At 44.7% G+C, this 27,591-nt stretch overlaps 2 protein-coding genes across 2 annotated transcripts in view; one reads left to right on the top strand and one right to left on the bottom strand.

The window, feature by feature from the left end:
• Positions 1 to 2,576: 2,576 nt before the first annotated feature.
• Positions 2,577 to 24,188, top strand: LOC139578386 (signal-transducing adaptor protein 1-like). The gene is made up of 13 exons (XM_071405892.1): positions 2,577 to 3,012; positions 11,113 to 11,184; positions 11,327 to 11,446; positions 11,542 to 11,598; positions 17,682 to 17,833; positions 17,940 to 18,071; positions 18,318 to 18,387; positions 19,096 to 19,198; positions 19,363 to 19,464; positions 19,835 to 19,906; positions 20,016 to 20,093; positions 22,262 to 22,405; positions 22,547 to 24,188. The coding sequence occupies exons 1-13, from the start codon at positions 2,920 to 2,922 to the stop codon at positions 22,600 to 22,602; spliced, it is 1,251 nt and encodes a 416-aa protein (XP_071261993.1). The 5' UTR covers positions 2,577 to 2,919; the 3' UTR covers positions 22,603 to 24,188.
• A 1,463-nt stretch (positions 24,189 to 25,651) lies between these two features.
• Positions 25,652 to 27,591, bottom strand: part of LOC139578384 (fibronectin type III and SPRY domain-containing protein 1) — a 9,217-nt gene continuing 7,277 nt past the window's right edge. The window contains exons 10-12 of the mRNA XM_071405890.1: positions 27,382 to 27,591; positions 26,981 to 27,069; positions 25,652 to 26,848 (exon numbers count right to left, since the gene is read on the bottom strand). The exon at positions 27,382 to 27,591 is cut by the window's right edge and continues 125 nt beyond it. Of these exons, the coding sequence (XP_071261991.1) occupies positions 26,738 to 26,848; positions 26,981 to 27,069; positions 27,382 to 27,591 (410 nt within the window). The 3' untranslated portion in view covers positions 25,652 to 26,737. The remainder of the gene's footprint in view (positions 26,849 to 26,980; positions 27,070 to 27,381) is intronic.

Here is a 27,591-nt window from a genome sequence, read left to right as displayed (position 1 = left end):
ATTTATCTATCCATTAGTAATTACATAGTATTGAATCAGATATCAATTCCTGCTTCCGGAAAGATAGTGTCGCTCGGTGCTTTGAGATAGCCGCTATGTGGCCGGTGTGCCCATTCGATTTTGCTTCTAGCAAAAATAAAATAATAATAACATTTAATTTCTGGCATTTATAAACACGTCACTCAACTAGATAAAGAGACAGCTACAATCAAATGTATGGATATTCAAACCTCCTCCCTAGCCCTCACTTTTCCTATATTTATCCCCCACTAGAGAATCTCCTCTTCCAGTCCCACGCATCTCCTCGCCTCTTTCCTCCTCACGATGTTCCTTCAGCTCTAAAAGGAGAAAATTAACCAAACAAATCAGGTGGAGGGCAGCAAAACCACCTACAAGTAAACCCTCACTGTGACAATAGGCCTAGGCTACTTATTGGCACCATACATTCGGTTTGGGCCTATTACATTTCCAAACTCGCACTCCACACTGCCCTTTCCCACCTGGACAAAAGGAACACCTATGTGAGAATGCTGTTCATTGACTACAGCTCAGCGTTCAACACCATAGTGCCCACAAAGCTCATCAATAAGCTAAGGACCCTGGGACTAAACACCTCCCTCTGCAACTGGATCCTGGACTTCCTTACAGGTCGCTCCCACATCTGCCACACTGATCCTCAACAGAGGCCCCTCAGGGGTGTACTCCCTGTTCACCCACGACTGCGTAGCCAAGCACGACTCCATCATGTCACGGCTCCTCCTCTGCATTGCAGGGGCGGTTCCTCCTGCAGGCAGAGGAGGGTCGTTAGTGATTGGAGCCACCTGGGCTCAGGGTATAAAAAACTGCTTCACTAATCACTTCTCTCTCTCTCTCTGCTCCTCCAGGTATGATCCTGGATCATATGATCCTGATCATCATTATGTTTGCTGACGACTAAACAGTGGTAGGCCTGATCACCAACAACGATGAGACAGCCTATAGGGAGGAGATCAGAGACCTGGCAGTGTGGTGCCAGGACAACAACCTCTCCCTCAACATGAGCAAGACAAAGGAGATGATAGTGGACTACAGGAAAAGGAGGGCCGAACACGCCCCCATTAACATCAACAGTGCTGTAGTGGAGTGGGTCGAGAGTTTCAAGTTCCTTGGTGTCCACATCACCAAAAAACTATCATGGTCCAAACACACCAAGACAGTCGTGAAGAGGGCACGACAACACCTTTTCCCCCTCAGGAGACTGAACATATTTGGCATAGGTCCCCAGATCCTCCAAAATCTCTACAGCTGCACCATCGAGAGCATCCTGACTTGTTGCATCACTGCCTGGTATGGAGACTGCTTGGCATCCTACCATAAGGCGCTACAGAGTGTAGTGCGTACGGCCCAGTACATCACTGGGGACAAGCTTCGTGCCATCCAGGACCTTTATACTAGGTAGTGTCAGAGGAAGGCCCAAAAAATTGTCAAATACTACAGCCACCCAAGTCATAGACTGTTCTCTCTGCTACCGCACGGCAAGTGGTACTGGAGCGCCAAGTCTAGATTCAAAAGGCTCCTTAACAGCTTTTACCCCCAAGCCATAAGACTGCTGAACAATTAAACAAATGGACACCAGGACTATTTACATTGACCCCCCCCCCCCCCCCCTCACTTAAATGTACAAATTACCTTGACTAACCTGTACCCCTGCACATTGACTCGGTACAGGCACCCCCTGTATATAGCCTCCTTATTGTTATTTTATTGTGTTACTTATTTTTTTTAAATTACTTTAGTTTATTTAGTAAATATTTTCTTAACTCTATTTCTTGAAATGCATTGTTGATTAAGGGCTTGTAAGTAAGCATTATACTACAAAAATCTCTGAAACTGGAAACACTTATCTCCCTCACTAGCTTTAAGCACCAGCGGTCAGAGCAGCTCACAGATTACTGCACCTGTACATAGCCAATCTATAATTTAGCACAAACAACTACCTCTTCCCCTACTGTATTTATTTATTTTGCTCCTTTGCACCCCATTATTTATATTTCTACTTTGCACATTCTTCTACTGCAAATCTACCATTCCAGTGTTTTACTTGCTATATTGTATTTACTTCGCCACCATGGCCTTTTTTTGCCTTTACCTTCTTTATCTCACCTCATTTGCTCACATTGTATATAGACTTATTTATCTACTGTATTATTGACTGTATGTTTGTTTTACTCCATGTGTAACTCTATGTTGTTGTATGTGTCGAACTGCTTTGCTTTATCTTGGCCAGGTCGCAATTGTAAATGAGAACTTGTTCTCAACTTGCCTACCTGGTTAAATAAAATAAAGGTGAAATAAATAAATAAATAAAAATTTCGCGGTTGTATTCGGCGCATGTGACAAATAAAATTTGATTTGAATTCCAACCCTTTGACTGGGTGTAGAAAGTGGGAATACCCTGCATTGATGGCTTTTTTTGTTACGGTAGTTCCCGCACTCACAGAAACGTTTTGTTAAAATGTCAGAGCGCCTCCTTAACTGGGAAATGGGTATGGCCCAATGTGTGAAATAGACCAAGGAGTGTTTAGCCTGTTGTGGGCGTGTTTGGCGACAGACACTTGCCTTGAGTCGAGTGTCACCAGCAGTCGCCTGCCTACTAGAGATCAACGGAGAGTGCAATTACCAGCAAAAATAGTTTCCAGTCGAGAGGAATCTCAGAGGATAATTGAGCAGAAAACAAAAGCTTTTCCAAATTTCACCTTGGACTACTAACCAAACCTTATGGTGCTACTCTGACAGGGACTCTCGCACTGAAAATATATATTTACAATTTCTCACTTTTTTTGAAGCCATTACTACACCCAGGTGTTGTCAAATCACTTAACCAGGAGAGCAGGGAACTATTTTCCCCGTGCGTAAACTCTGCGTCCGAGCGCGACACTGATGGCGACCTCCAAGCGAGCCAGACGACGGAGCAACCATCTTACACACTGCTACCACGAAGGATACCTGGAGAAGAGATTATTCAACAACACGGTATAAGGATTTTGTGATAGATACATTTCGTCTATGTTTGGCCTGTTTGTTGTCAGTAGCGGTGTGTGGGTAAAATCACTGGGGTAATTGCGTTGTTTGCTCTATACCCTTTTAGTTCATACTCCGTGATATATAGGCAGGGCCGGATTTGGCACACTGTGACTAGCCTAATGATGAAGATGAAGCCATAGGCTACTCACGGGGATGGTCGATGTCATAATTGACTATCTCAAGAAGAGCTACTTTGAAAAACAGGGCTGCTGTTAGCTTCAAATTGGAGGTTGATGAGGATTTTTTGTTGTTGGTTCTACAGGCAGATTAGTCTTCTCTTTTCAGCAGTAAGGCATGTGCTTTTCAAACTACGTTTTTCACAGTATTGTATTTTGAAATCTCCAAAAGACAAACTGACAGCTGCAACCAGCAATAGAAATATATTCCACATATGGCAGGACTGGCATACATTTCCTAGTGTACGGATCATGGCGCGCATGCTGCCCACACAGCGGTCTTTCTGACTGTAGGCATACCTGTAACTGCCAAAATAAAGGAAACACTTGAGTAAACAAGAATATAAAGTACATGTTATGGTGTGGGGTGCATTTTCCTGGCATGGTTTAGGTCCGCTTGTAAGAATCTTTGCAAAAGTGCATTGAAGCTGTTCTGGCAGCTTGTGGTGGCCTAACACCCTTTTAAGACACTTTATGTTGGTGTTTTCTTCATTTTGGTAGATACCTGTATGTGCTTCATAAAACTTAATCCACATATTGTTTTATAAACTATTGATCCTCTGTGGCTAAATTATGCTCTCTTGAGAGCATGAGAGCATGCTTGTATAAAAAATTATAATAATAAAATAAAAAAACATATTTATAAAGCCTTTTTACATCAGCCAATGTCACAAATTGCTATACAGAAACCCAGCCTAAAACCCCAAACAGCAAGCAATGCAGATGTAGAAGCACGATGGCTAGGAAAAACTCCCTAGAAAGGCAGGAACCTAGGAAGAAACCTAGAGAGGAATCAGACTCTCAGAATGAGGGGTGGCTACAGTCCTCTTCTGGCTGTGCGGGTTGAAATTATAACAGTACATGGCAAAGATGTTCAAACATTCATAGATGACCAGCAGGGTCAAATAATAATAATAATAATAATAATCACAGTGGTTGTAGAGGGTGCAACAGGTAAGCACCTCAGGAGTAAATGTCAGTTGGCTTTTCATAGAAGAGCATTCAGAGTTAGAGAAAGCAGGTGCGGTAGATAGAGTTGAAAACAGCAGGTCCGGGACAAGGTAGCACGTCTGGTGAACAGGTCAGGGTTCCATAGCCGCAGGCAGAACAGTTGAAACTGGAGCAGCAGCATGACCAGGTGGACTGGGGACAGCAAGGAGTCATCAGGGCAGGTAGTCCTGAGCAATGGTCCCAGGGCTCAGGCCCTCCGGAAGGGGAGGGAGAGAGAGAGAATTAGAGGGAGCATACTTAAATTCACACAGGACAACGAGTAAGACAGGAGAAATACTCCAGACATAACAGACTGACCTTAGCCCCCCGACACAAACTATTGCAGCATAAATACTAGAGGCTGAGACAGGAGGGGTCGGGAGACACTGTGGCCACGTCCGACGATACCCCGCACAGGGCCGACCAGGCAGGATATAACCCCACCTACTTTGCCAAAGCACAGCTCCCATGCCAACTAGAGGGATATCTTCAAACCACCAATTTACTACCCTGAGACAAGGCTGAGTATAGCCCACGAAGATCTCCCCCACGGCACAAACCCGAGAGGGACACCAAACCCGGACAGGAAGATCACGCCAGTGACTCAAGTGACGCACCCCTCCTAGGGACGGGATGGAAGAGCACAAGTAAGCTAGTGACTCAGCCCCCGTAATAGGGTGAGAGGCAGAGAATCTCGGGGGAGAGAGGGGAAACAGCCAGGCAGAGACACGGGCGGTTCGTTAATCCAGTGCCTTTGCGTTCACCTTCACATCCCTGGGCCAGACTACAGTCGTGGCCAAAAGTTTTGAGAATTACACAAATATTAATTTTCACAAAGTTTGCTGCTTCAGTGTCTTTAGATATTTTTGTCAGATGTTACTATGGAATACTGAAGTATAATTACAAGCATTTCATAAGTGTCTAAGGCTTTTATTGACAATTACATGAAGTTGATGCAAAGAGTCAATATTTGCAGTGTTGACCCTTCTTTTTCAAGACCTCTGCAATCCGCCCTGGCATGCTGTCAATTAACTTCTGGGCCATATCCTGACTGATGGCATCCCATTCTTGCATAATCAATGCTTGGAGTTTGTCAGAATTTGTGGGTTTTTGTTTGTCCACCCGCCTCTTGAGGATTGACCACAAGTTCTCAATGGGATTAAGGTCTGGGGAGTTTCCTGGCCATGGACCCAAAATATTGATGTTTTGTTCCCCGAGCCACTTAGTTATCACTTTTGCCTTATGGCAAGGTGCTCCATCGTGCTGGAAAAGACATTGTTCGTCACCAAACTGTTCCTGGATGGTTGGGAGAAGTTGCTCGGAGGATTTGTTGGTATCATTCTTTATTCATGGCTGTGGTCTTAGGCAAAATTGTGAGTGAGCCCCACTCCCTTGGCTGAGAAGCAACCCCACGTGAATGGTCTCAGGATGCTTTACTGTTGGTGTTACGAATCCCTTTGGCCCGACAATCTAGGGGGGGATGGTAATGGGACCCGTAACACAACTCATGCAAATTATTATAGTGACAACGTAACAGTGAGAACAAAAATAACCACAGACAACTAAATTACTACCGTCAAACACTCAAAGTTTATTTAAAAACACACGGTAATGGGGGGAGCAGGAAAAGGGGCTGAGCGGGACCCAAGGAATGAAAGAATAATCCAAAAACACCCCTAAGCTAGACTAGCCTACTTCACAAACAGCTAACTAACTAACCAAAAATACAGGGGGTGGTCCGCCCAGTTCTAACTAGTGTTTATATAACAAAGTTTACCTACGGGTAGTGTAGCCCAAGGGCGACTTGTCTGGTTACCCCCTTTTCCCACCATCAAACAAACACTCAAACACCATAACCAAAACAATACTCACAGGTGGGGACAAAGTGACATGTAGCTGCAAAACACACAAGCGATCTACAGACAGAAGGCATGTTAAAGAGATTGAGCTGGGGAGAAAACAACTGACAGGGGTTTTAAACCAAGGGAAAGGGACTGTGATTGGGTAAGGGAAAAGGAGCAGGTGTCTTCCGATTAGCGACTGATTGATGACTGATTGGGGAATGATTATTGTCACCTGTGAGTAGGGGAGAAGGAGAGAAAAGAAATACACAGGATACATACAGAACACTTCCGTATCCGTAACAGTTGGCATGACACAGGACTGATGGTAGCTCTCACCTTGTCTTCTCTGGACAAGCTTTTTTCCGGATGCCCCAAACAATCGGAAAGGGGATTCATCAGAGAAAATGACTTTACCCCAGTCCTCAGCAGTCCAATCGCTGTACCTTTTGCAGAATATCAGTCTGTCCCTGATGTTTTTTCCTGGAGAGAAGTGGCTTCTTTGCTGCCCTTCTTGACACCAGGCCATCTTCCAAAAGTCTTCGCCTCACTGTGCGTGCAGATGCACTCACACCTGCCTGCTGCCATTCCTGAGCAAGCTCTGTACTGGTGGTGTCCCGATCCCGCAGTTGAATCAACTTTAGGAAACGGTCCTGGCGCTTGCTGGACTTTCTTGGGCGCCCTAAAGCCTTCTTCACAACAATTGAACCGCTCTCCTTGAAGTTCTTGATGATCTGATACATGGTTGATTTAGGTGCAATCTTACTGGCAGCAATATCCTTGCCTGTGAAGCACTTTTTGTGCAAAGCAATGATGACGGCACATGTTGCCTTGCAAGTAACCATGGTTGACAGAGGAAGAACAATGATTCCAAGCACCATCCTCCTTTTGAAGCTTCCAGTCTGTTATTCGAACTCAATCAGCATGACAGAGTGATCTCCAACCTTGTCCTCGTCAACACTATCACCTGTGTTAACGAGAGAATCACTGACACGATGTCAGCTGGTCCTTTTGTGGCAGGGCTAAAATGCAGTGGATATGTTCATTTGCATGGCAAAGAGGGACTTTGCAATTAATTGCAATTCATCTGATCACTCTTCATAACATTCTGGAGTACAGTAATCCCTCGTTTATCGCGGGGGTTACGTTCCGAAAATGACCCGCGATAAGTGAAATCCGCGAAATAGAAAACTTTTTTTTTTTTTACAATTAGCAACTATTACATGTATACAAATACAGTGACTCACGTGTAGGCCGTTTCGTCGACATTATGGGTTTAGGAGATGTTCGAAATTACAAGATAATTTGGCCAACTTAATGTAAATTTGCCAAGCTGTTTTATGTACGTACACATAACTGCACGAGACGACAAAATGATAGCACAATTCGTAGCATGTTTTGATACAAGAAGCGGGAGTGAGTTTTTAGCGAATCAGAATGCAGAGCACAATGCACCAAAAAAAAAAAAAAAATGCATTATGAAAATCCGCGAAATAGCGAATCCGCGATAAGTGAACCGCGAAGTGGCGAGGGATCACTGTATATGCAAATTGACACCCTACAAACTGAGGCAGCAGACTCTGTGAAAATTCATATTTGTGTCATTCTCAAAACTTTTGGCCACGACTGTACACTCAATCATAGGACCTACTGAAGAGATGAGTCTTCAATAAAGACTTAAAGGTCGAGACCGAGTCTGTGGGCCCAGCCCCTGACTCACACATTTGAACAGTCACATTTATTTATTATGCAGTTTATAATTTATTTTGTATAGGAAAGTTACCCACGTAGGCCCCCTACCTCCTCTCCTCCCCATCTGATGATTAGCAGAGCGGCATCAGGCTGTCTACACTCATTGAGAGCAGCTCCTGAGTCTTCATGTGGTTTGCGGTTGCAGTGAAAAAATATAAAATATATATACAGCTTGACTATGCCGTTCGGCCATCGCTCATCCATATATTTATATGTACATATTCTTATTAATTCCTTTACATTCCTTCACACTTGTGTGTATTAGGTAGTTGTGAAATTGTTTGTTTTCTTGTTGGATATTACTGCATGGTCGGAACTAGAAGCACAAGCATTTCGCTACACTTGCATTAACATCTGCTAACCATGTGAATGTGACCAATAAAATTTGATTTGATTTACACTACCGTTCAAAAGCTTGGGGTCACTTAGAAATGTCCTTGTTTTTGAAAGAAAAGCACATTTTTTGTCCATTAAAATTAAATCAAATTGATCAGAAATACAGTGTAGACATTGTTAATGTTGTAAATGACTATTGTAGCTGGAAACAGGTGATTTTTTAAAATATCTACATAGGCGTACAGAGGCCCATTATCCGCAACCATCACTCCTGTGTTCCAATGCCACGTTGTGTTAGCTAATCCAAGTTTATCATTTTAAAAGGCTAATTGATCATTAGAAAACCCTTTTGCAATTAAGTAAGCACAGCTGAAAACTGTCCTGATTTAAAGAAGCAATAAAACTGGCCTTCTTTAGACTAGTTGAGTATCTGGAGCATCAGCATTTGTGGGTTCGATTACAGGTTCAAAATGGCCAGAAACAAAGACTTTCTTCTGAAACTCGTCAGTCTATTCTTGTTCTGAGAAATGAAGACTATTCTATGCTAGAAATTGCCAAGAAACTGAAGATCTCGTACAACGCTGTGTACTACTCCCTCCACAGAACAGCGCAAACTGGCTCTAACCAGAATAGAAAGAGGAGTGGGAGGCCCCGGTGCACAACTGAGCAAGAGGACAAGTACATCAGAGTGTCTAGTTTGAGAAACAGACACCTCAAAAGTCCTCAACTGGCATCTTCATGAAATAGTACCCGCAAAACACCGGCAGAGTTGCAAAGAAAAAGCCATATCTGTCCAATGTCTGTGATCTTTTGCCCACCTTAATCTTTTCTTTTTATTGGCCAGTCCGAGATATGGCTTTTTCTTTGCAACTCTGCCTAGAAGGCCAGCATCCCGGAGTCGCCTCTTCACTGTTGACGTTGAGACTTGACAGATAATTTTTACGCGCTTCAGCACTCGGCGGTCCCGTTCTATGAGCTTGTGTGGCCTACCACTTCGCGGCTGAGCGGTTGTTGCCCCTAGACATTTCCACTTCATAATAACAGCACTTACAGTTGACCGGGGCAGCTCTAGCAGGGCAGAGATTTGACGAACTGACTTGTTGGAAAGCTGGCATCCTATGATGGTGCCATGTTGAAAATCACTGAGCTCTTCAGTAAGGCCATTCTACTGACAATGTTTGTCTATGGAGATTGCATAGCTGTGTGCTCTATTTTATACACCTGTCTGCAACGGGTGTGGATGAAATAGCCAATTTCACTAATTTGAAGGAGTGTCCACATACTCCTTGTATATATTTTTTATTTAAAAAAAAACTGAATCAAATCTAATTTTATTTGTCACATGCGCCGAATATAACAGGTGTAGACCTTCCCATGAAATGCTTACTTACAAAGCCCTTAACCAACAATGTAGTTTTAAGAAAATAGATATAAGAAAATATTTACAAAATAAAATAAAAATATATATTTTAAAAAGTAACACAATAAAATAACAATAATGAGGCTATATACAGGGGGTACCGGTACCGAGTCAATGTGCGGGGGTACAGGTTAGTCATTTATATATATACTGCTGCTCTACTAATCATCAGATGGGGGGAGGAGAGGAGGTAGGGGGCCCACATAGGGAACTGGGGGGCCTGTCTTGATTGGGTAACTTATAAATACAACATTTAAATCATCTGCATAATAAATAAATGTGACTGGTCAATTGTGTGGATCGGGCTGGGGCCCAAGAGGCAAAAAACATACAAATACCAACCACAGGAGCCCGCTCTCAATGTTCAAAATACAGCAGAGAGCATCATTTAGCCACAGAGGATAAATAGTTTATAAAAAATAACTGTGGATTAAGTTTTATCACAAGCACATACAGGTATCTGCCAAAATAATAATGTCTTAAAAAAGTGTTGGGCCACCACAAGCTGCCAGAACAGCTTCAATGCGCCTTGGCATAGATTCTACAAGTGGACCTAAACCATGCCAGGAAAATGCACTACACACCATAACATATACTTTGGACTTAGTTTTTTCAACAGAAAAAGTTCAAAAATCACTGGAGGACATCTTTAAGATAAGACCAGGCTGTTGTGACAGATTAGATAGAGATATTGACCAACCTTTATTCTTCTCTTTGCAGTATTGTCTTATTTTAGAATAGGGCTTCAGACATGAGTTGACAGTGTTGAGGCTCTGCTCTGGGTCATTGATAATGGAATCACGTGATAGTATAAGGTTGTTATATCAACAGAAGAAGCTGAAAGACAAATATGTTATTTACCACCATTTACACATCACCAAATCTTTCCCAGTTTGTACTTTTTAGTTGCAGGATAAAACTGTCACAAAGGTAGGAACTAGACATGAGTCAGTCAGTTCAACAGGATTTGCATGAATTACACTGGGCGATCAATTCTCGATAATAATCGAATGTTCCACTTTGTGCTGAAAGCCACATGCCTACCTCCATTACATTTACATTTGAGTCATTTGCGTACGCTCTTATCCAGAGCAAATTCCAATTAGTGCATTCGTCTTAAGATGGTTAGGTGAGACGACCACACATCACAGTCGTATCAAATACATTTCCCCTCAAAGTAGCTATAAGCAAAGTCAGTGCTAGTAGAAAAAAACAAGTGCATGTTTCATTTTAATTTATTTTAATTTTCGTGGCAAGAGAGTGTAGACTGATGGCTCAAATGATGCACATTTTCCTTACTGAGAAACATACTGTGATTTCCGTAACTGATTGAAACTAGCAAACCAGTTCAGTCAGCTCCAATGATTACTGTCAACACTCTTTATAATGTCAGTAGTCCAGCTGTTACACAACGGTATGACATGAACTATGGATAATGAGTTAAAGGTTATCTGAATCAGAAATTCTTGTCATTGTCTTTGGTATCTTTCACCATCTCTTTGCCAACAAGTCTTAAATCTATCTGTTTGTCCAGGCATTTCGGAGACTATGGACATGCTTGTGTGGAAACACTCTTTTCTTCTTCAACAACACTAAAGACAACGATGTGAGTTACCTGAATGTAATGGGCAAGAGAAGGGGGCTATGATGGGACAGTGGTACATTAAAAAGAGAAAAGAACAGTGGTCAACGTATTGCAGTTGGGGACAATCCAATATTTCACCTACTCGTGTGTGTGTTTTTAATAGTATGTTGAGAAACTGGATCTCAGTGACGTCATGTCCTTGACAGATGACTGCAGTGGAGACAGAAACCTGGAGGCAGCAGGACTCCTCCTGTACATGAAGGACGGAGAGATCCAAATCACTGTAAGGACATAGGGGACTGTTTTCATCGTCTTTATGCAACATTATTGTGTTTAATAGTTTTAATGGTTTCACTCCCTCCCTCCCTCTCTCTACAGGCCCCAAGTCTAGAGGCTCGAGAACTATGGAAAGGTTTCATCTACTGTGTAGTTGAGGTTAGTGAATCAGGATACAGTTCATTCACAACCATACCGCATATGTTTAGTATGATCATTTTTCCTGCTGATACCTGGTCAGTAAACTGAGAATAATACCTTTATCTCTGCTCTGATTGCCCTAATGAACAACAAACAATGATATCAAAAGCAAATTATGCTATCACAAAGGGACTTTTCCTTTTCCTGGCAGTGATTACAATAATACCTTTTTAAGCGTGACCTCTCTCTCTCCTTCCTCCTCTCTCTCTCTCATTCCTCCTCTCTCTCTCTCTCTCCTTCCTCCTCTCTCTCTCCTTCCTCCTCTCTCTTTCCTCCTCTCTCTTTCCTCCTCTCTCTCTCCTTCCTCTCTCTTTCCTCCTCTCTCTCCTTCTCTCTCCGTCCTCATCTCTTTCTCTTTCCTCCCCTCTCTCCTTCTCTCCTTTCTCATCTCTTTCTCCTTCCTCCTCTCTCTCTCCTTCTCTCCTTTCTCATCTCTTTCTCCTTCCTCCTCTCTCTCTCTTTCCTCCTCTCTCCTTCCTCCTCTCTCTCTCTCTTTGCTCCTCTCTCTCCTTCTCTCTCCTTCCTCATCTCTTTCTCCTTCCTCCTCTCTCTCCTTATCTCTCCTTTCTCATCTCTTTCTCCTTCCTCCTCTCTCTCCTCTCTCTCCTTCCTCTTCTCTCTCTATTTCCTCCTCTCTATCTCCTTCCTCTCGCTCTCTCTACTTCCTCCTCTCGCTCTCTCTCCTTCCTCCTCGCTCTCTCTCTTTCCTCCTCTCTCCTTCCTCATCTCTCTCTCTTCCCACCTCCCTCTCTCTCCTTCCTCCTCTCTCTCCCCTTCCTCCTCTCTCTCTCCTTCCTCCTCGCTCTCTCTCTTTCCTCCTCTCTCTCTCTTTCCTCCTCTCTCCTTCCTCCTCTCTCTCTCTCTTTCCCCCTCTCTCTTTCCTCCTCTCTCTCCTCTCTCCTTCCTCATCTCTTTCTCATTCCTCCTCTCTCTCCTTCCTCCTCTCTCTCTCCTTCTCTCCTTTCTCATCTCTTTCTCCTTCTTCCTCTCTCACTCTCTTTCCTCCTCTCTCCTTCCTCCCCTCTCTCTCTTTCCTCCTCTCTCTCCTTCTCTCTCATCTCCTTCTCTCTCATCTTTCTCCTTCCTCCTCTCTCTCTCCTTCTCTCTCCTTTCTCATCTCTTTCTCCTTCCTCCTCTCTCTCCTCTCTCTCCTTCCTCTTCTCTCTCTATTTCCTCCTCTCTCTCTCTCCTTCCTCCTCTCGCTCTCTCTCCTTCCTCCTCGCTCTCTCTCTTTCCTCCTCTCTCCTTCCTCCTCTCGCTCTCTCTCTTTCCTCCTCTCTATTTCCTCCTCTCTCCTTCCTCATCTCTCTCTCTTTCCTCCTCGCTCTCTCTCTTTCCTCCTCTCTCTCCTTCCTCATCTCTCTCTTTCCACCTCCCTCTCCTTCCTCCTCTCTCTCTCCTTCCTCCTCTCTCTCTCCTTCCTCCTCTCTCTCTCCTTCCTCCTCTCTCTCTCTCCTCCTCTCTCTCTCTCTCCTTCCTCTTCTCTCTCTCTCCTCCTCTCTCTCTCTCTCTCTCTCCTCTCTCTCTCCTCCTCTCTCCTTCCTCCTCTCTCTCTTTCCTCCTCTCTCTCCTTCCTCCTCGCGCTCTCTCCTTCTCTCGCCTTTCTCATCTCTCTCTCTCTTTCCTCCTCTTTCCTTCCTCATCTCTCTTTTTCCACCTCCCTCTCTCTCATTCCTTCCTCATCTCTCTCTCTTTCCTCCTCTCTCTCTTTCCTCCTCCCTCTTTCCTCCTCTCTCTCTCTCTCCTTCCTCTTCTCTTTCTCCTTCCTCCTCTCTCTCTCCTTCTCTCTCCTTCCTCATCTTTCTCTCCTTCCTCATCTTTCTCTCCTTCCTCCTCTCGCTCCCTCCTTCCTCCTCCTCTCTCTCCTTCCTCCTCTCTCTCTCCTTCCTCCTCTCTCTTTCCTCCTCTCTCTTTCCTCCTCTCTCTCTCCTTCCTCTCTCTTTCCTCCTCTCTCTCCTTCTCTCTCTGTCCTCATCTCTTTCTCTTTCCTCCCCTCTCTCCTTCTCTCCTTTCTCATCTCTTTCTCCTTCCTCCTCTCTCTCTCTTTCCTCCTCTCTCCTTCCTCCTCTCTCTCTCTCTTTGCTCCTCTCTCTCTCCTTCCTCCTCTCTCTTTCCTCCTCTCTCTTTCCTCCTCTCTCTCTCCTTCCTCTCTCTTTCCTCCCCTCTCTCCTTCTCTCTCCTTTCTAATCTCTTTCTCCTTCCTCCTCTCTCTCCTCTCTCTCCTTCCTCTTCTCTCTCTATTTCCTCCTCTCTCTCTCCTTTCTCTTCTCTATCTCCTTCCTCTCGCTCTCTCTACTTCCTCCTCTCGCTCTCTCTCCTTCCTCCTCGCTCTCTCTCTTTCCTCCTCTCTCCTTCCTCATCTCTCTCTCTTCCCACCTCCCTCTCTCTCCTTCCTCCTCTCTCTCTCCTTCCTCCTCTCTCTCTCCTTCCTCCTCGCTCTCTCTCTTTCCTCCTCTCTCTCTCTTTCCTCCTCTCTCCTTCCTCCTCTCTCTCTCTCTTTCCCCCTCCTCTCTCTCCTCTCTCCTTCCTCATCTCTTTCTCATTCCTCCTCTCTCTCCTTCCTCCTCTCTCTCTCCTTCTCTCCTTTCTCATCTCTTTCTCCTTCTTCCTCTCTCACTCTCTTTCCTCCTCTCTCCTTCCTCCCCTCTCTCTCTTTCCTCCTCTCTCTCCTTCTCTCTCATCTCCTTCTCTCATCTTTCTCCTTCCTCCTCTCTCTCTCCTTCTCTCTCCTTTCTCATCTCTTTCTCCTTCCTCCTCTCTCTCCTCTCTCTCCTTCCTCTTCTCTCTCTATTTCCTCCTCTCTCTCCTTCCTCCTCTCGCTCTCTCTCCTTCCTCCTCGCTCTCTCTCTTTCCTCCTCTCTCCTTCCTCCTCTCGCTCTCTCTCTTTCCTCCTCTCTATTTCCTCCTCTCTATTTCCTCCTCTCTCCTTCCTCATCTCTCTCTCTTTCCTCCTCGCTCTCTCTCTTTCCTCCTCTCTCTCCTTCCTCATCTCTCTCTTTCCACCTCCCTCTCCTTCCTCCTCTCTCTCTCCTTCCTCCTCTCTCTCTCCTTCCTCCTCTCTCTCTCCTTCCTCCTCTCTCTCTCTCCTCCTCTCTCTCTCTCCCCTTCCTCTTCTCTCTCTCTCTCTCTCCTCCTCTCTCTCTCCTCTCTCTCTCCTTCTCTCTCTTTCCTCCTCTCTCTCCTTCCTCCTCGCGCTCTCTCCTTCTCTCGCCTTTCTCATCTCTCTCTCTCTTTCCTCCTCTTTCCTTCCTCATCTCTCTTTTTCCACCTCCCTCTCTCTCATTCCTTCCTCATCTCTCTCTCTTTCCTCCTCTCTCTCTTTCCTCCTCCCTCTTCCCTCCTCTCTCTCTCTCCTTCCTCTTCTCTTTCTCCTTCCTCCTCTCTCTCTCCTTCTCTCTCCTTCCTCATCTTTCTCTCCTTCCTCCTCTCGCTCCCTCCTTCCTCCTCCTCTCTCTCCTTCCTCATCTCTCTTTCCTCCTCTCTCTCCTTCCTCATCTCTCTTTCCTCCTCTCTCTCCTTCCTCATCTCTCTTTCCTCCTCTCTCTCCTTCCTCATCTCTCTCTCTTTCCACCTCCCCTCTCTCTCCTTCCTCCTCTCTCCTTCCTCCTCTCTCTCTCTCTCCTTCCTCCTCACTCTCTCTCCTTCTCTCTCCTTTCTCATCTCTCTCTCTTTCCTCCTCTCTCTTTCCTCCTCTCTCCTTCCTTATCTCTCTCTCTTTCCACCTCCCTCTCTCTCTCTCCTTCCTCATCTCTCTCTCCTTCCTCCTCTCTCCTTCTCTCTCCTTCCTCATCTTTCTCTCCTTCCTCCTCTCGCTCTCTCTCCTTCCTCCTCGCTTTTCCTCCTTCCTCCTCGCTCTCTCTTTCCTCCTCGCTCTCCCTCCTTCCTCCTCGCTCTCTCTTTCCTCCTCTCTCTCCTTCCTCATCTCTCTCTCTTTCCTCCTCTCTCTCCTTCCTCCTCTCTCTCTTTCCTCCTCTCTCTCCTTCCTCCTCGCTCTCTCTCCTTCTCTCTCCTTTCTCATCTCTCTCTCTTTCCTCCTCTCTCTTTCCTCCTCGCTCTCTCTCCTTCTCTCTCCTTTCTCATCTCTCTCTTTTTCCACCTCCCTCTCTCTCTTTCCTTCCTCATCTCTCTCTCCTTCCTCTTCTCTCTCTCTATTTCCTCCTCTCTCTCTCTCTCCTTCCTCTTCTCTTTCTCCTTCCTCTTCTCTTTCTCCTTCCTCCTCTCTCTTTCCTCCTCTCTCCTTCCTCATCTCTCTCTTTTTCCACCTCCCTCTCTCTCTTTCCTCCTCTCTCTCTCCTTCCTCCTCTCTCTCTCTCTTTCCACCTCCCTCTCCTTCCTCCTCTCTCTCTCCTTCCTCCTCTCTCTCTCCTTCCTCCTCTCTCTCTCCTTCCTCCTCTCTCTCTCTCCTCCTCTCTCTCTCTCCCCTTCCTCTTCTCTCTCTCTCTCTCTCCTCCTCTCTCTCTCCTCTCTCTCTCCTTCTCTCTCTTTCCTCCTCTCTCTCCTTCCTCCTCGCGCTCTCTCCTTCTCTCGCCTTTCTCATCTCTCTCTCTCTTTCCTCCTCTTTCCTTCCTCATCTCTCTTTTTCCACCTCCCTCTCTCTCATTCCTTCCTCATCTCTCTCTCTTTCCTCCTCTCTCTCTTTCCTCCTCCCTCTTCCCTCCTCTCTCTCTCTCCTTCCTCTTCTCTTTCTCCTTCCTCCTCTCTCTCTCCTTCTCTCTCCTTCCTCATCTTTCTCTCCTTCCTCCTCTCGCTCCCTCCTTCCTCCTCCTCTCTCTCCTTCCTCATCTCTCTTTCCTCCTCTCTCTCCTTCCTCATCTCTCTTTCCTCCTCTCTCTCCTTCCTCATCTCTCTTTCCTCCTCTCTCTCCTTCCTCATCTCTCTCTCTTTCCACCTCCCCTCTCTCTCCTTCCTCCTCTCTCCTTCCTCCTCTCTCTCTCTCTCCTTCCTCCTCACTCTCTCTCCTTCTCTCTCCTTTCTCATCTCTCTCTCTTTCCTCCTCTCTCTTTCCTCCTCTCTCCTTCCTTATCTCTCTCTTTTTCCACCTCCCTCGCTCTCTTTCCTTCCTCATCTCTCTCTCCTTCCTCCTCTCTCCTTCTCTCTCCTTCCTCATCTTTCTCTCCTTCCTCCTCTCGCTCTCTCTCCTTCCTCCTCGCTCTCCCTCCTTCCTCCTCGCTCTCTCTTTCCTCCTCGCTCTCCCTCCTTCCTCCTCGCTCTCTCTTTCCTCCTCTCTCTCCTTCCTCATCTCTCTCTCTTTCCTCCTCTCTCTCCTTCCTCCTCTCTCTCTTTCCTCCTCTCTCTCCTTCCTCCTCGCTCTCTCTCCTTCTCTCTCCTTTCTCATCTCTCTCTCTTTCCTCCTCTCTCTTTCCTCCTCGCTCTCTCTCCTTCTCTCTCCTTTCTCATCTCTCTCTTTTTCCACCTCCCTCTCTCTCTTTCCTTCCTCATCTCTCTCTCCTTCCTCTTCTCTCTCTCTATTTCCTCCTCTCTCTCTCTCTCCTTCCTCTTCTCTTTCTCCTTCCTCTTCTCTTTCTCCTTCCTCCTCTCTCTTTCCTCCTCTCTCCTTCCTCATCTCTCTCTTTTTCCACCTCCCTCTCTCTCTTTCCTCCTCTCTCTCTCCTTCCTCCTCTCTCTTTCCTCCCCTCTCTCTCTTTCCTCCTCTCTTCCCTCCTCTCTCCTTCCTCCTCTCTCTCTCTGCTTCCTCCTCTCTCTCTCTCCTTCCTCCTCTCTCTCTCTCTTTCCTCCTTCCTCTCTCCTTCCTCCTCGCTCATTCCTCCTCTTTCTCCTTCCTCATCTCTTTCTCCTTCCTCATCTCTTTCTCCTTCCTCCTCTCTCTCTCCTTCCTTCTCTCTCTTCCTCCTGGCTCTTTTTTTTTATCTCTCTCCCTCTGCATTCACAGACAGTATAATGTCAGTGTTTATTGGCATTGTATAATTATATATGTGGGGAATTTGATAGGATTATACCACATAGCTCAGCCAATATTGTCTCAGAAATGCTGTGTTTCATGGTTTTTGGTCTAAACAGTCCCTGTGTGTCTCTCCCTCCAGCTGTCAGTGCCCAGCTCACTCAACCTGCTTCCTGGCCAGATCCACATGATGAGGGAGACAGTGGAGACAGAGAGGGAGAGACGGAACAACCTGTCCCTTACCCTTGCTGCAGCATCCAGCTCCAACCTCAGTCTCGTAGAGGACATGCCTGCGTAAGCATACACTAAACTAATGGATTTTGCCTAACTCTGTATAGGCTTATTTAGACCTTTGATTTCCTCTGTTCAGATGTGTTATATGTGGATGGTCTGTGTGCAGGTGTTACCAGCCAGTGTCTCGTACCGAGGCAGAGATTATGTTGGAGAGACACTCTGACCGTGGGAACCTGCTGCTGCGGCCCAGCAGGGACGGAGTCTCATTGGCTGTCACCACTCGACAGGACCTCAATGGGTACGCCCCCCCCCCCCATTCCCCTCAATTCCCGACAATGATATCTGCAGTACAGTCAAAGCAAATGCATGTCACATGATCATTTGATTAATAGTCCATGATAGTCCACACGTGCTGAATCACGTGAAGAGAAGTGCATACTTATTTGTTGATGTGACAGATAGATTAGATTCCAGTAGATAGATTGATTATTACTTATAATTCATTAATGTGCCACTCCTTGATAACGTATCTCTCTTCGGTCAGGCCTGTATTCAGACACTATCGCGTGGCTAGGAAACATGACGGAGGATACACATTCGATGTAGAGACTCCAGTGAGTATTTCAAAGGGATTCCTGCTTCCTCCTTTCTGAATACACATGCTTGTCAACTGCCACACCCAATACTTTAATGCAAAATAATACATTTAAAGAAAGTTATTTTCTTTATGGCAAATAACAATGTTGCACTTTTCGTCAATCTAAACTTATGAAAGTGAATTCTCGTTCTGACCCTAGAGAGGCATTGAACCTCAGGTTAACCCAATGTGAGGGAGTGATAAGGGAGACTGATGAAATATTCCACAGGACAATAAACCATAACAGATTGTCTTTGCCTGCCCCTGTTTTCTCCTGATTTACAGACAACTCAATCAGCATGATAATACTTCTTACCTTTATTGGTCCTTTCTGAAGTGATGAGCGGGACACGGCCTTAGTTCTGCTGTAGGCGATATCTGAGCTTTTAACTCAGATTGATTGCTGGTACAGTGTGTACTAAATGTTTCTCTAAATGAGTCATGTTGACTCGGTCTGTTTTCAGGCATAGGCTGCGCTCACACAGGCAGACCAATTCTGATATTTTTTCCACTAATTGGTCTTTTGACTAATCACATCTTTTTCAGAGCTGATCTTATTGGTCAAAATACCAATTAGTGAAAAAAAAGATCAGATTTGAGCTGCCTGTCTGAATGCAGCCATATTGACAGGCTGTTTTCAGCTGTGGTGTATGCAGTTTGTTAATGATATTGGTTCTGCCTGTAGATCCCCTGTGCCACACTGCATGGTGTCATCAACTGTCTTGTGGAGAAGACTAATGGAGCTCTGACACCCTTCATTATGGAGGGACCCTACGAAGAGAGCATCAGTAAGAAAGAGCACACACACACCATTTACTACCATTTATTCTCTCGCTCTCTCTCTAATTCTCAGTTTTTCCCTGTGTTTCTGTTAATTGTCCATCTTAAGTTAAATATGGCTCTGGCTTATCAGTCGTGTTGGTCATAACATTAATACCCGCTGTCTATGCAGCGTTTGTTCAGGCAAATGAGGAGAGTGGAGAGAAGAGTCTGCAGTGCGTCCCCAGTACTCCCATGCCCCCTGTGCCAGTCCCTGCCCTCCCTCCCAAACCAGGTATACAGACCTCCCTTACTGGGACCTCCTTGACCCTGTTAACAATCACACACACCTTTACAATGGCACCATGTTGGCTTTACATCAAGAGTATCATCTCTAACCAACTTTACAACTATAGCTCTCATTAAAATAAGGAATTGGAGGTAGCCGCTAACACACATTTTTGGACAGGTAGACAAGACCGGTAGTTAATTTGCGTGGTTTTAGACTATATGATGTAAGACCATGGGAAAGGATCTGATCCTAGATCTACTTGGCAACTTCTATCTCAAGCTTCAAATGATGAATGTTTTGCCTTAGTAATGACCAGATTCAATGAGTTGTAATGGAAAGAGGACATAAAAGGAATATTGTGGTTTAATCCCAGGTCCAAGAGAGCGTGTGCCAACTCCAGAGTCTGAGTCAGATAGAGGGGAGATCCTTTACCGCAATGACACCCGTGAGTACTATCATTACTCTGTCCCCCCTCCGCTCCATCTTCCAACACACTTCAGGTATGACTTCATTCCTCACCCTCTGTTGCTATTCCTGTTTGTGTGCTTTTCTAGAGGAAGAAAGGGAAGAAGGCACTGCAGTGCAGGCTGCTCACCCCCCTCAGCCTCCTCCCACACCTTTTCGTCTGCCAAGTGAGTCCCACTTTCTTAAGACTACTGGTACTTTAGGAGAGATTGGGGTGAGTTGAGCCAAAGGGTTAGGTTTTTTCTTGTAAACCATGCATCTTATAATTTGACCAAATATTTAGGAAGAGGTCATCATTTCATGGAGTCTGTGAAGGAAGAAACCACATGGAAAATGTGGTAAGCAAGTTAGGTCCAATAAATGGATTTTCACAAAGGTTTCTTGATGCTTGTATCAAAACAAAAGCATATCATTTTAAGATTGTTCTGTACATTAGATGGGGTTCCTATAACCTACAATATGAGGTCCTAAACCTAGCATGAAAGTGCATCCTTGTAGCTGTGTGGGCTAATATATATTCCAAATACTTGCCATGGGGGGAGTTGAGCCAATGGAAGGTTGAGCAAATTGAAGTGTCAACCCCCCCCCCCCCCCCCCCCCCCCCCCCACCCCCCCAGGCGTAATGCAAGGCATTATCTCTGGAATATGAGGTAACACTAGGGCCTACGTGTTTAAAAAAGTACATAGTATTTTGTTAGGTGTTAAGCCTGTTATCAAATAAACAATTTTTTGGACATGCTATGTATTCACTACTGTAATGTTTACATGAATACACAACATCCCGAAATGTATGTAGATACACTATGGATGCAAAAGTATGTGGACACCCTTTCAAATGAGTGGATTCGGTTATTTCAGCCACACCCGTTGCTGACAGGTGTATAAAATTGAGCACACGGCCATGCAATCTCCATAGACAAACATTGGCAGTAGAATGGCCTCACTGAAGAGCTCAGTGACTTTCAACATGGCACCGTCATAGGATGCCAGCTTTCCAACAAGTCAGTTCGTCAAATTTCTGCCCTGCTGGAGCTGCCCCGGTTTACTGTAAGTGCTGTTATTATGAAGTGGAAACGTCTAGGAGCAACAATGGCTCGGCCACAAAGTGGTAGGCCACACAAGCTCACAGAATGTGACTGCCAGGTGCTGAAGCACGTAACGCGTAAAAATGGTCTGTTCTCGGTTGCAACACTCACTACCAAGTTCCAAACTGCCTCTGGATGCAACGTCAGCGTAAGAACTGTTTGTCAGGAGTTTCATGACATGGGTTTCCATGGCCGAGCAGCCGCACACAAGCCTAAGATCACCATATGCAATGCCAAGCGTCGGCTGGACTGGTGTAAAGCTCATCGCCATTAGACACTGGAGCAGTGGAAATAAGTTGAATCCCGCTTCACCATCTGGCAGTCCAACGGATGAATCTGGGTTTGGCGGGATGCCACATACTTTTGGTCATGTAATGTATCTTTGTTAGAAAGAATACTATATTTCCCTTGTCATAGGGATGCTGAATCATGTAGAAAATGTCTCAACTTACCCCACTCTCCCCGACTACTCTAACAACCTCGGTCAATAACAAACTGAAAGGCATTTCATGAACTATGTACTTATAGCTGAGCTTTCGGTCAATCGACCTTCATCAGAGCATATCTCCACAAACAATAGTGGAACAGATAAAGCCATACAGCGAGCCAAAGGTAATTGCAGACACCTGATGTAATCTAAAGTACCCAAAAGGGCCACTAGATATAATATCAGATAGAAATACAGGATAGAACAGAACATGTTATAGATGTATTTCTACTAGAACAAACCACACGTACACAGGGAATGTGGTGTTAGCATATACTACTCTCAAGTAGAGAGCAATAAAGCTGAAAAACAGCAAAAGAAAGAAAAGGAAAACATATAAAAGGGAAAGGGGGATACCTAGTCAGTTGTACAACTGAATGCATTCAACTGAAATGTGTCTTCCGCATTTAACCCAACCCCTCTGAATCAGAGAGGGGGGGCTGCCTTAATTGACATCCACGTCATCGGGAACAGTGGGTTAACTGCCTTTCTCAGGGGCAGTATGACAGATTTTTACCTTGTCAGCTCAGGGATTCGATCCAGCAACCTTTCGGAACAACACTATATACAATGTTTGTGCACAATTTCGACTTAAAATATCAAAGGGACGTGAAAGGGACTCGTTTCGTGGAACCACCCGTATTATGGCACTTTGTTTCATTGTTTTTTGTTGTATTTCTTTTTTGGGTAGCTGCTTGTGTGACACTAAATCTTCCCTTTTGGAATCGATCAATCAATGAAAACATTCTCCCTTGTGTTGTAGAAGCTGAGAGGAAGACCCTGAATCCACCACTGATGCCCCCTGTTCCGACACCTCGTACCTCCCCCAGCACCTCTACAGATACCCCTGACGCCAGGTTGAGACGCCTCGCTGTAAATTCTGTCCCACTAGACGTTGTGGCTCGGAGTAGGTCAACCGTTTTGGTTATGTCTTTTCATTTAGAAGAGTTCCAACCATCTACAATATGATTATAAGAAGTAATTGCTCAGGGAACTTAAACTTAAAACCCTAAATGCTGGTTTCTTGACTCTCTTGTCTTCCTTTCAGCCATATCTGAGGAGCTGAAACTGAAGTTGGAGAAGAGGTTGGCGCATCAACAGTGATCTCTCCTGGCAGCTATTCCATCTGCAGGTGAAAAAACCTACAACACTGGACTCGCAACAAATTGGGAACACTCCCTCAACTCCATACTACTGCCCTAAAGCTTGATTAAAATTGGTCCGACTAGAGCCAGTTAAGTACTGTCGCTTATGTGAATTACAGTTCAAAGCATGTCGGATGGGTGCCGGATGCCGTTGGGTCAAATTCTCCCAGAGAATCTGTCTGTAGTCCCATTTATACCTGGTGCTAACATGCACCCTTTGTCCTGATCTTGTCCACATTCTAAATGTGCCCACATTTTTAGACTGGTGTAGATGATTAAAAGACACATTGTAGTCAGGCACGCATTGTGTCTTGATATCAATCAAGTGTAAACAGATCTGGATGATCAAACAATTGAAATAATCATTATACCATCCTCTAGTGTTGTTGACAGTTAGAACCTTTGTCTTAAAATAAATACATTCATATTAATTTGAAAGAATATCTGTCAAATAATTTGCATACAGGGAGGCACCAGGTAATCTGGTCACATTTAATACAATGTGTAAACACGACAAACCTTGTTCAGATAGTGATTGGATCATATTGATCAGATCATGAAACTCACGTTAGCACAAGGTGTAAACAAAGCTAATGTCTCTAATAGACAGACCGACATGGGCTGTGTTTCCCTCCCAGTCTGGCCGCCACCTACCCTGGGCTGCGTGCCTGGGTCTCTCCCGAGCTCGCTGTCAGCTCAGACTCTCAGAAGATGAATGCCTTATCGATTCCTTCTTCCTGGACCGTTTCATCCAAACCACACAACAGCAAATTAAGACTGTAAATCGCCATGTAAATGTCACATTATCCACACCATGTATTTTTTTTTCTATAATCCAATAGGCCTACAGTATCAAATATTTGTCTATACCAGTCAGTGTTGTTGGCTCTTGTTAAGTTTTGTCTTCTGATATAACACTACAATCTTTACTGGGAGCATTATATTTGTCTCTCAGTTCTATGTCAGAAAAGTAATGAAGCCAATGTGTCATGATTGAAATAAAATGAATCACAGGGATTATATCCTGTCTATATTCTTGTGAGAACAAAATGTAGTAGTCTTTACTCCTGAAATGTACTTGTCCTCAATGTACACAATGAGAGACACACAGGGCTGTCTTACTGCTTTATTAAACTCAGTGTGACAGATGCATACTGTAGTGGAAAAATGAAAGGGACATATTTACATTGTGAAATTTGTTCACCCATGAAATAAAGTAAAAGAATTGCGTTAAAGCACTGCAGGTTATATTCATATGATGCATACCATCAACATGACAAGAACGTGAGACTATTTAAAATAATAGCACACCAGCACTGAGTTTAGACATCAGGTGACATGAATGGTGTTAACATTGAACTAAAAAATAAAGGAGAGCTAGGAGCTCAGATGCAAAAATATTTTATTTACCAACGTTTCGACAGGCAAGCTGTCTTCATCAGGGTACAATCACAGACACTGCGGGATGACTCGTTTATATAGTGAAGACACACAGGTGTCTGTAATCATGGCCAAGAGTGGCCTAATATCATTGGTTAATTTCTCAAATATTAAAATGGCATAGAAAGAGCAGCATACAATAAATACAAATGGATAGCATACGATCATAGACTCACTTAAGACCACACAAGCCTACAAACAACCACAATGGCAAAGTCACAACAATCACAAGAATGGCTTCAGATCAAAGTCCACGTTGAGACCGAAGGGAGCAAGGGTCTTTAAGTTAAAGATCCAAGCAGCCTCTCGTTTTAACAATAAATTATCAAGGTCACCCCCTCTCCTAGGGAGGGTGACATGTTCGATGCCAATATAACGCAGAGACGAAATCGAGTGGCCTGCCTCCAAAAAGTGGGCCGCAACTGGGTAGGTCAAGTTTTGGCACCTAATGCTGCTACGATGCTCTGAGATACGTACTTTTAATTCACGCTTTGTTATACCCACATAATTTTTACCACAAGGACAAGTTATAAGATAAATAACTGCCTTAGTGGAGCACGTAATAACACCTTTGATTGGGATCGATTTCCCTGTTTGTGGGTGTTTGAAGGATCTGCATTTATAAGTGCCATTGCATTGAGCACAGCCACTACACTTATAATTTCCATCCAGTAGGGGTGCAAATAGACGTTGTTCAGGAATATCTTGGGGTGGTAAATCAGAGTGTACCAATTGGTCTGAGATTTCTGCCCCGCGAAAATACGACCAAGGGAAGGTCCGAAAACACATTACCGAGACTATCATCGGATTTTAGAGTGTGCCAATGTTTGTGAACGATTCCCTTCATTTGTTCAGAGCGCTTTGAATAGCGGGTAGTTAGAATGCAAGAATGCGTCTTTTTGCGAGATTGCCCTTGAAAAAGGTCATATCTCGTTTTGTTTTGAATTTTCTCAATGGCAATATTAATCTGATCATTTTTGTACCCCGTCTCCTTGAACTTTCTTTGCGACTCTATTTCTGTCGAAATCTGATTGTTTTTTGCAAATTCTTTTGATTCGACAGAATTGGCTGTAGGGCAAACAATTTTTCAAGGGAAGTGGGTGACAGCTATCAGCCCTCAACAAACTGTTACGATCAGTAGGTTTCCTGTAAAGATCAGTGTATAGAACATTATTTTCACACAAGATGAGAAGATCAAGAAAACTGATTTGACGTGTATCAGATTGCATAGTAAATCTCAGATGTTCAGAACAGGAGTTAAGAAAAGCATCTACCCAGTTGCGGCCCACTTTTTGGAGGCAGGCCACTTGATTTCGTCTCTGCGTTATATTGGCATCGAACATGTCACCCTCCCTAAGAGAGGGGGTGACCTTGATAATTTATTGTTAAAACGAGAGGCTGCTTGGATCTTTAACTTAAAGACCCTTGCTCCCTTCGGTCTCAACGTGGACTTTGATCTGAAGCCATTCCTGTGATTGTTGTGACTTTGCCATTGTGGTTGTTTGTAGGCTTGTGTGGTCTTAAGTGAGTCTATGATCGTATGCTATCCATTTGTATTTATTGTATGCTGCTCTTTCTATGCCATTTTAATATTTGAGAAATTAACCAATGATATTAGGCCATTACAGACACCTGTGTGTCTTGACACTATATAAACGAGTCATCCCGCAGTGTCTGTGATTGTACCCTGATGAAGACAGCTTGCCTGTCGAAACGTTGGTAAATTAAATATTTTTGCATCTGAGCTCCTAGAGTGTGCGGCTCTCCTTTATTTTTAAGTTTTCTACTCCGCTAGCCAGCACCTCACCTAATAGGTGTGCGTTTCTTTTTCTTCTAGATTGTTAACATTGAACTAAACACTTTCAGCAACATCTCTCTTATCCAGGGAGTCCCCACCCAGCTCATACAATGGCTTATCTTCTCACTGCAGGTGATTAAACGGTGACAAGTTAGTGACACACACATATAACAGTACATTTCAAACCAACACACGCATATTCAGACCCATGCTCCCCCATACAAACATTTCTACAAAACAATCAGGTGTACTGTATTTCCAACTCTGTTTCCACTTGTCCCCAGACAGCTGCTGGCGATGTAGAATTCAATACATTCCTAGTGTTTATATATTGATTAGAAGCATGTCATTTTGCTACAAAGTTATTTGGGTTATACAGATAAATTAGGTGTTTCTGTACTGAGGAGCAACTAGCTAAATTATAGGCAGAGGATTTTGAACATTCAGTATGTATTCATGACTACTGTACTACAACCAAGTTATATGGACTATTTGTTTCTCGTTGCATTGGGGTCTTTGAATGTTGCATTTCAATATAAACATATGTGCCTAGCTCCTAATATACTGGTAACTAGGCTATCGTCATTTTGCCTTTAATTATGGATATGAATTAAATGACTGATTCAGTTCTGCCTAAGTGAGTATACGGATGAGGGCACCTCTCTGGAAGGCACAGGGAGTGTAATGAGCTGACTTGGATGAGGCAGAGTACAACCATCACCCCAGGCAGGCAGGCAGGCATGGTGTGTATGGTGGTGTTGGGATGAGCAGTGGGCAGCGCTGGGCCAGATTGAGCTCCTAGCACCACACAGCCTCAGTGGGGTAAAGTTCTGTAGTGGCTGTGGCCTGGATGGGTCTAGGTGAGGCTGGCGTTGGAGCTGCTGGTACCACTGTTCTTCCTCTGGCCACTCTGCACCACACTGGGCACCTGCAGACCCGTCTGCACCGAGAAACTCCCATTCCACACCTGCAGGGGTTCGACAGAACACAAACCTAACATATAAGGTGTGTTTTCTCGAAGACAGTGGCCTAATTTCTTTCTGCTGTGACTTGCCTAGAGATAGTGACCTACAAAGTAAACAAAATCAAAGTTTCTCACCGAGAAGGCTGGTATGACAGGCTGAGTGAACTTGGTTCTAAAGGTGTGCATCAGCGTCTTGGTTCTGGCGTTGTAGAAGGACAGTGCACCTGGATGGAGAGAAATGTAACTCTTAAGGCAGCTAAAGATTTGATACAGCAGCATAGCTACAGAACACAGACAGAGTACAGACAGGCTCAAGTGAACATGTTCATTTGATTACATTACCTAACCCACTCCTGATCCAATCCTTAATCCAGACCTATTTAATCCTATTTAATGAAGATTGGTCTTAAGTACAAATCACTATGTACTGTTTGTCAGTCTCAGTTAAGTGGTCCCCCTGACTGAATGTGGAAAAGCTGCTCCAGTGTAAGGTGGAGAGGAGATATATTTGAGGTGTATCTGGGGGTCTGTCTCACCCTCCTCGTAGTTGCAGTAGACCCCTATGCGGTCCGGGATGGGACAGTCCAGGGTGCGGGCCTTGTTGTTGTGCTTGGCTGTGAGGCTCTGGTGCAGCCAGTTGTTAAGGTGGATGCACCAAGAGGAGTTGCTCTTCCCCAGCTGGTCAAAGCGGCCCAGGTTCCGCAGGGCCAAGCCCACAGCGAACGCCTTGCTCTCCTTATCGAACC

Source organism: Salvelinus alpinus, chromosome 6 (assembly GCF_045679555.1).
Source record: "Salvelinus alpinus chromosome 6, SLU_Salpinus.1, whole genome shotgun sequence".
Taxonomy (NCBI): domain Eukaryota; kingdom Metazoa; phylum Chordata; class Actinopteri; order Salmoniformes; family Salmonidae; genus Salvelinus; species Salvelinus alpinus.
This window is presented reverse-complemented; position numbering and strand designations above follow the sequence as displayed.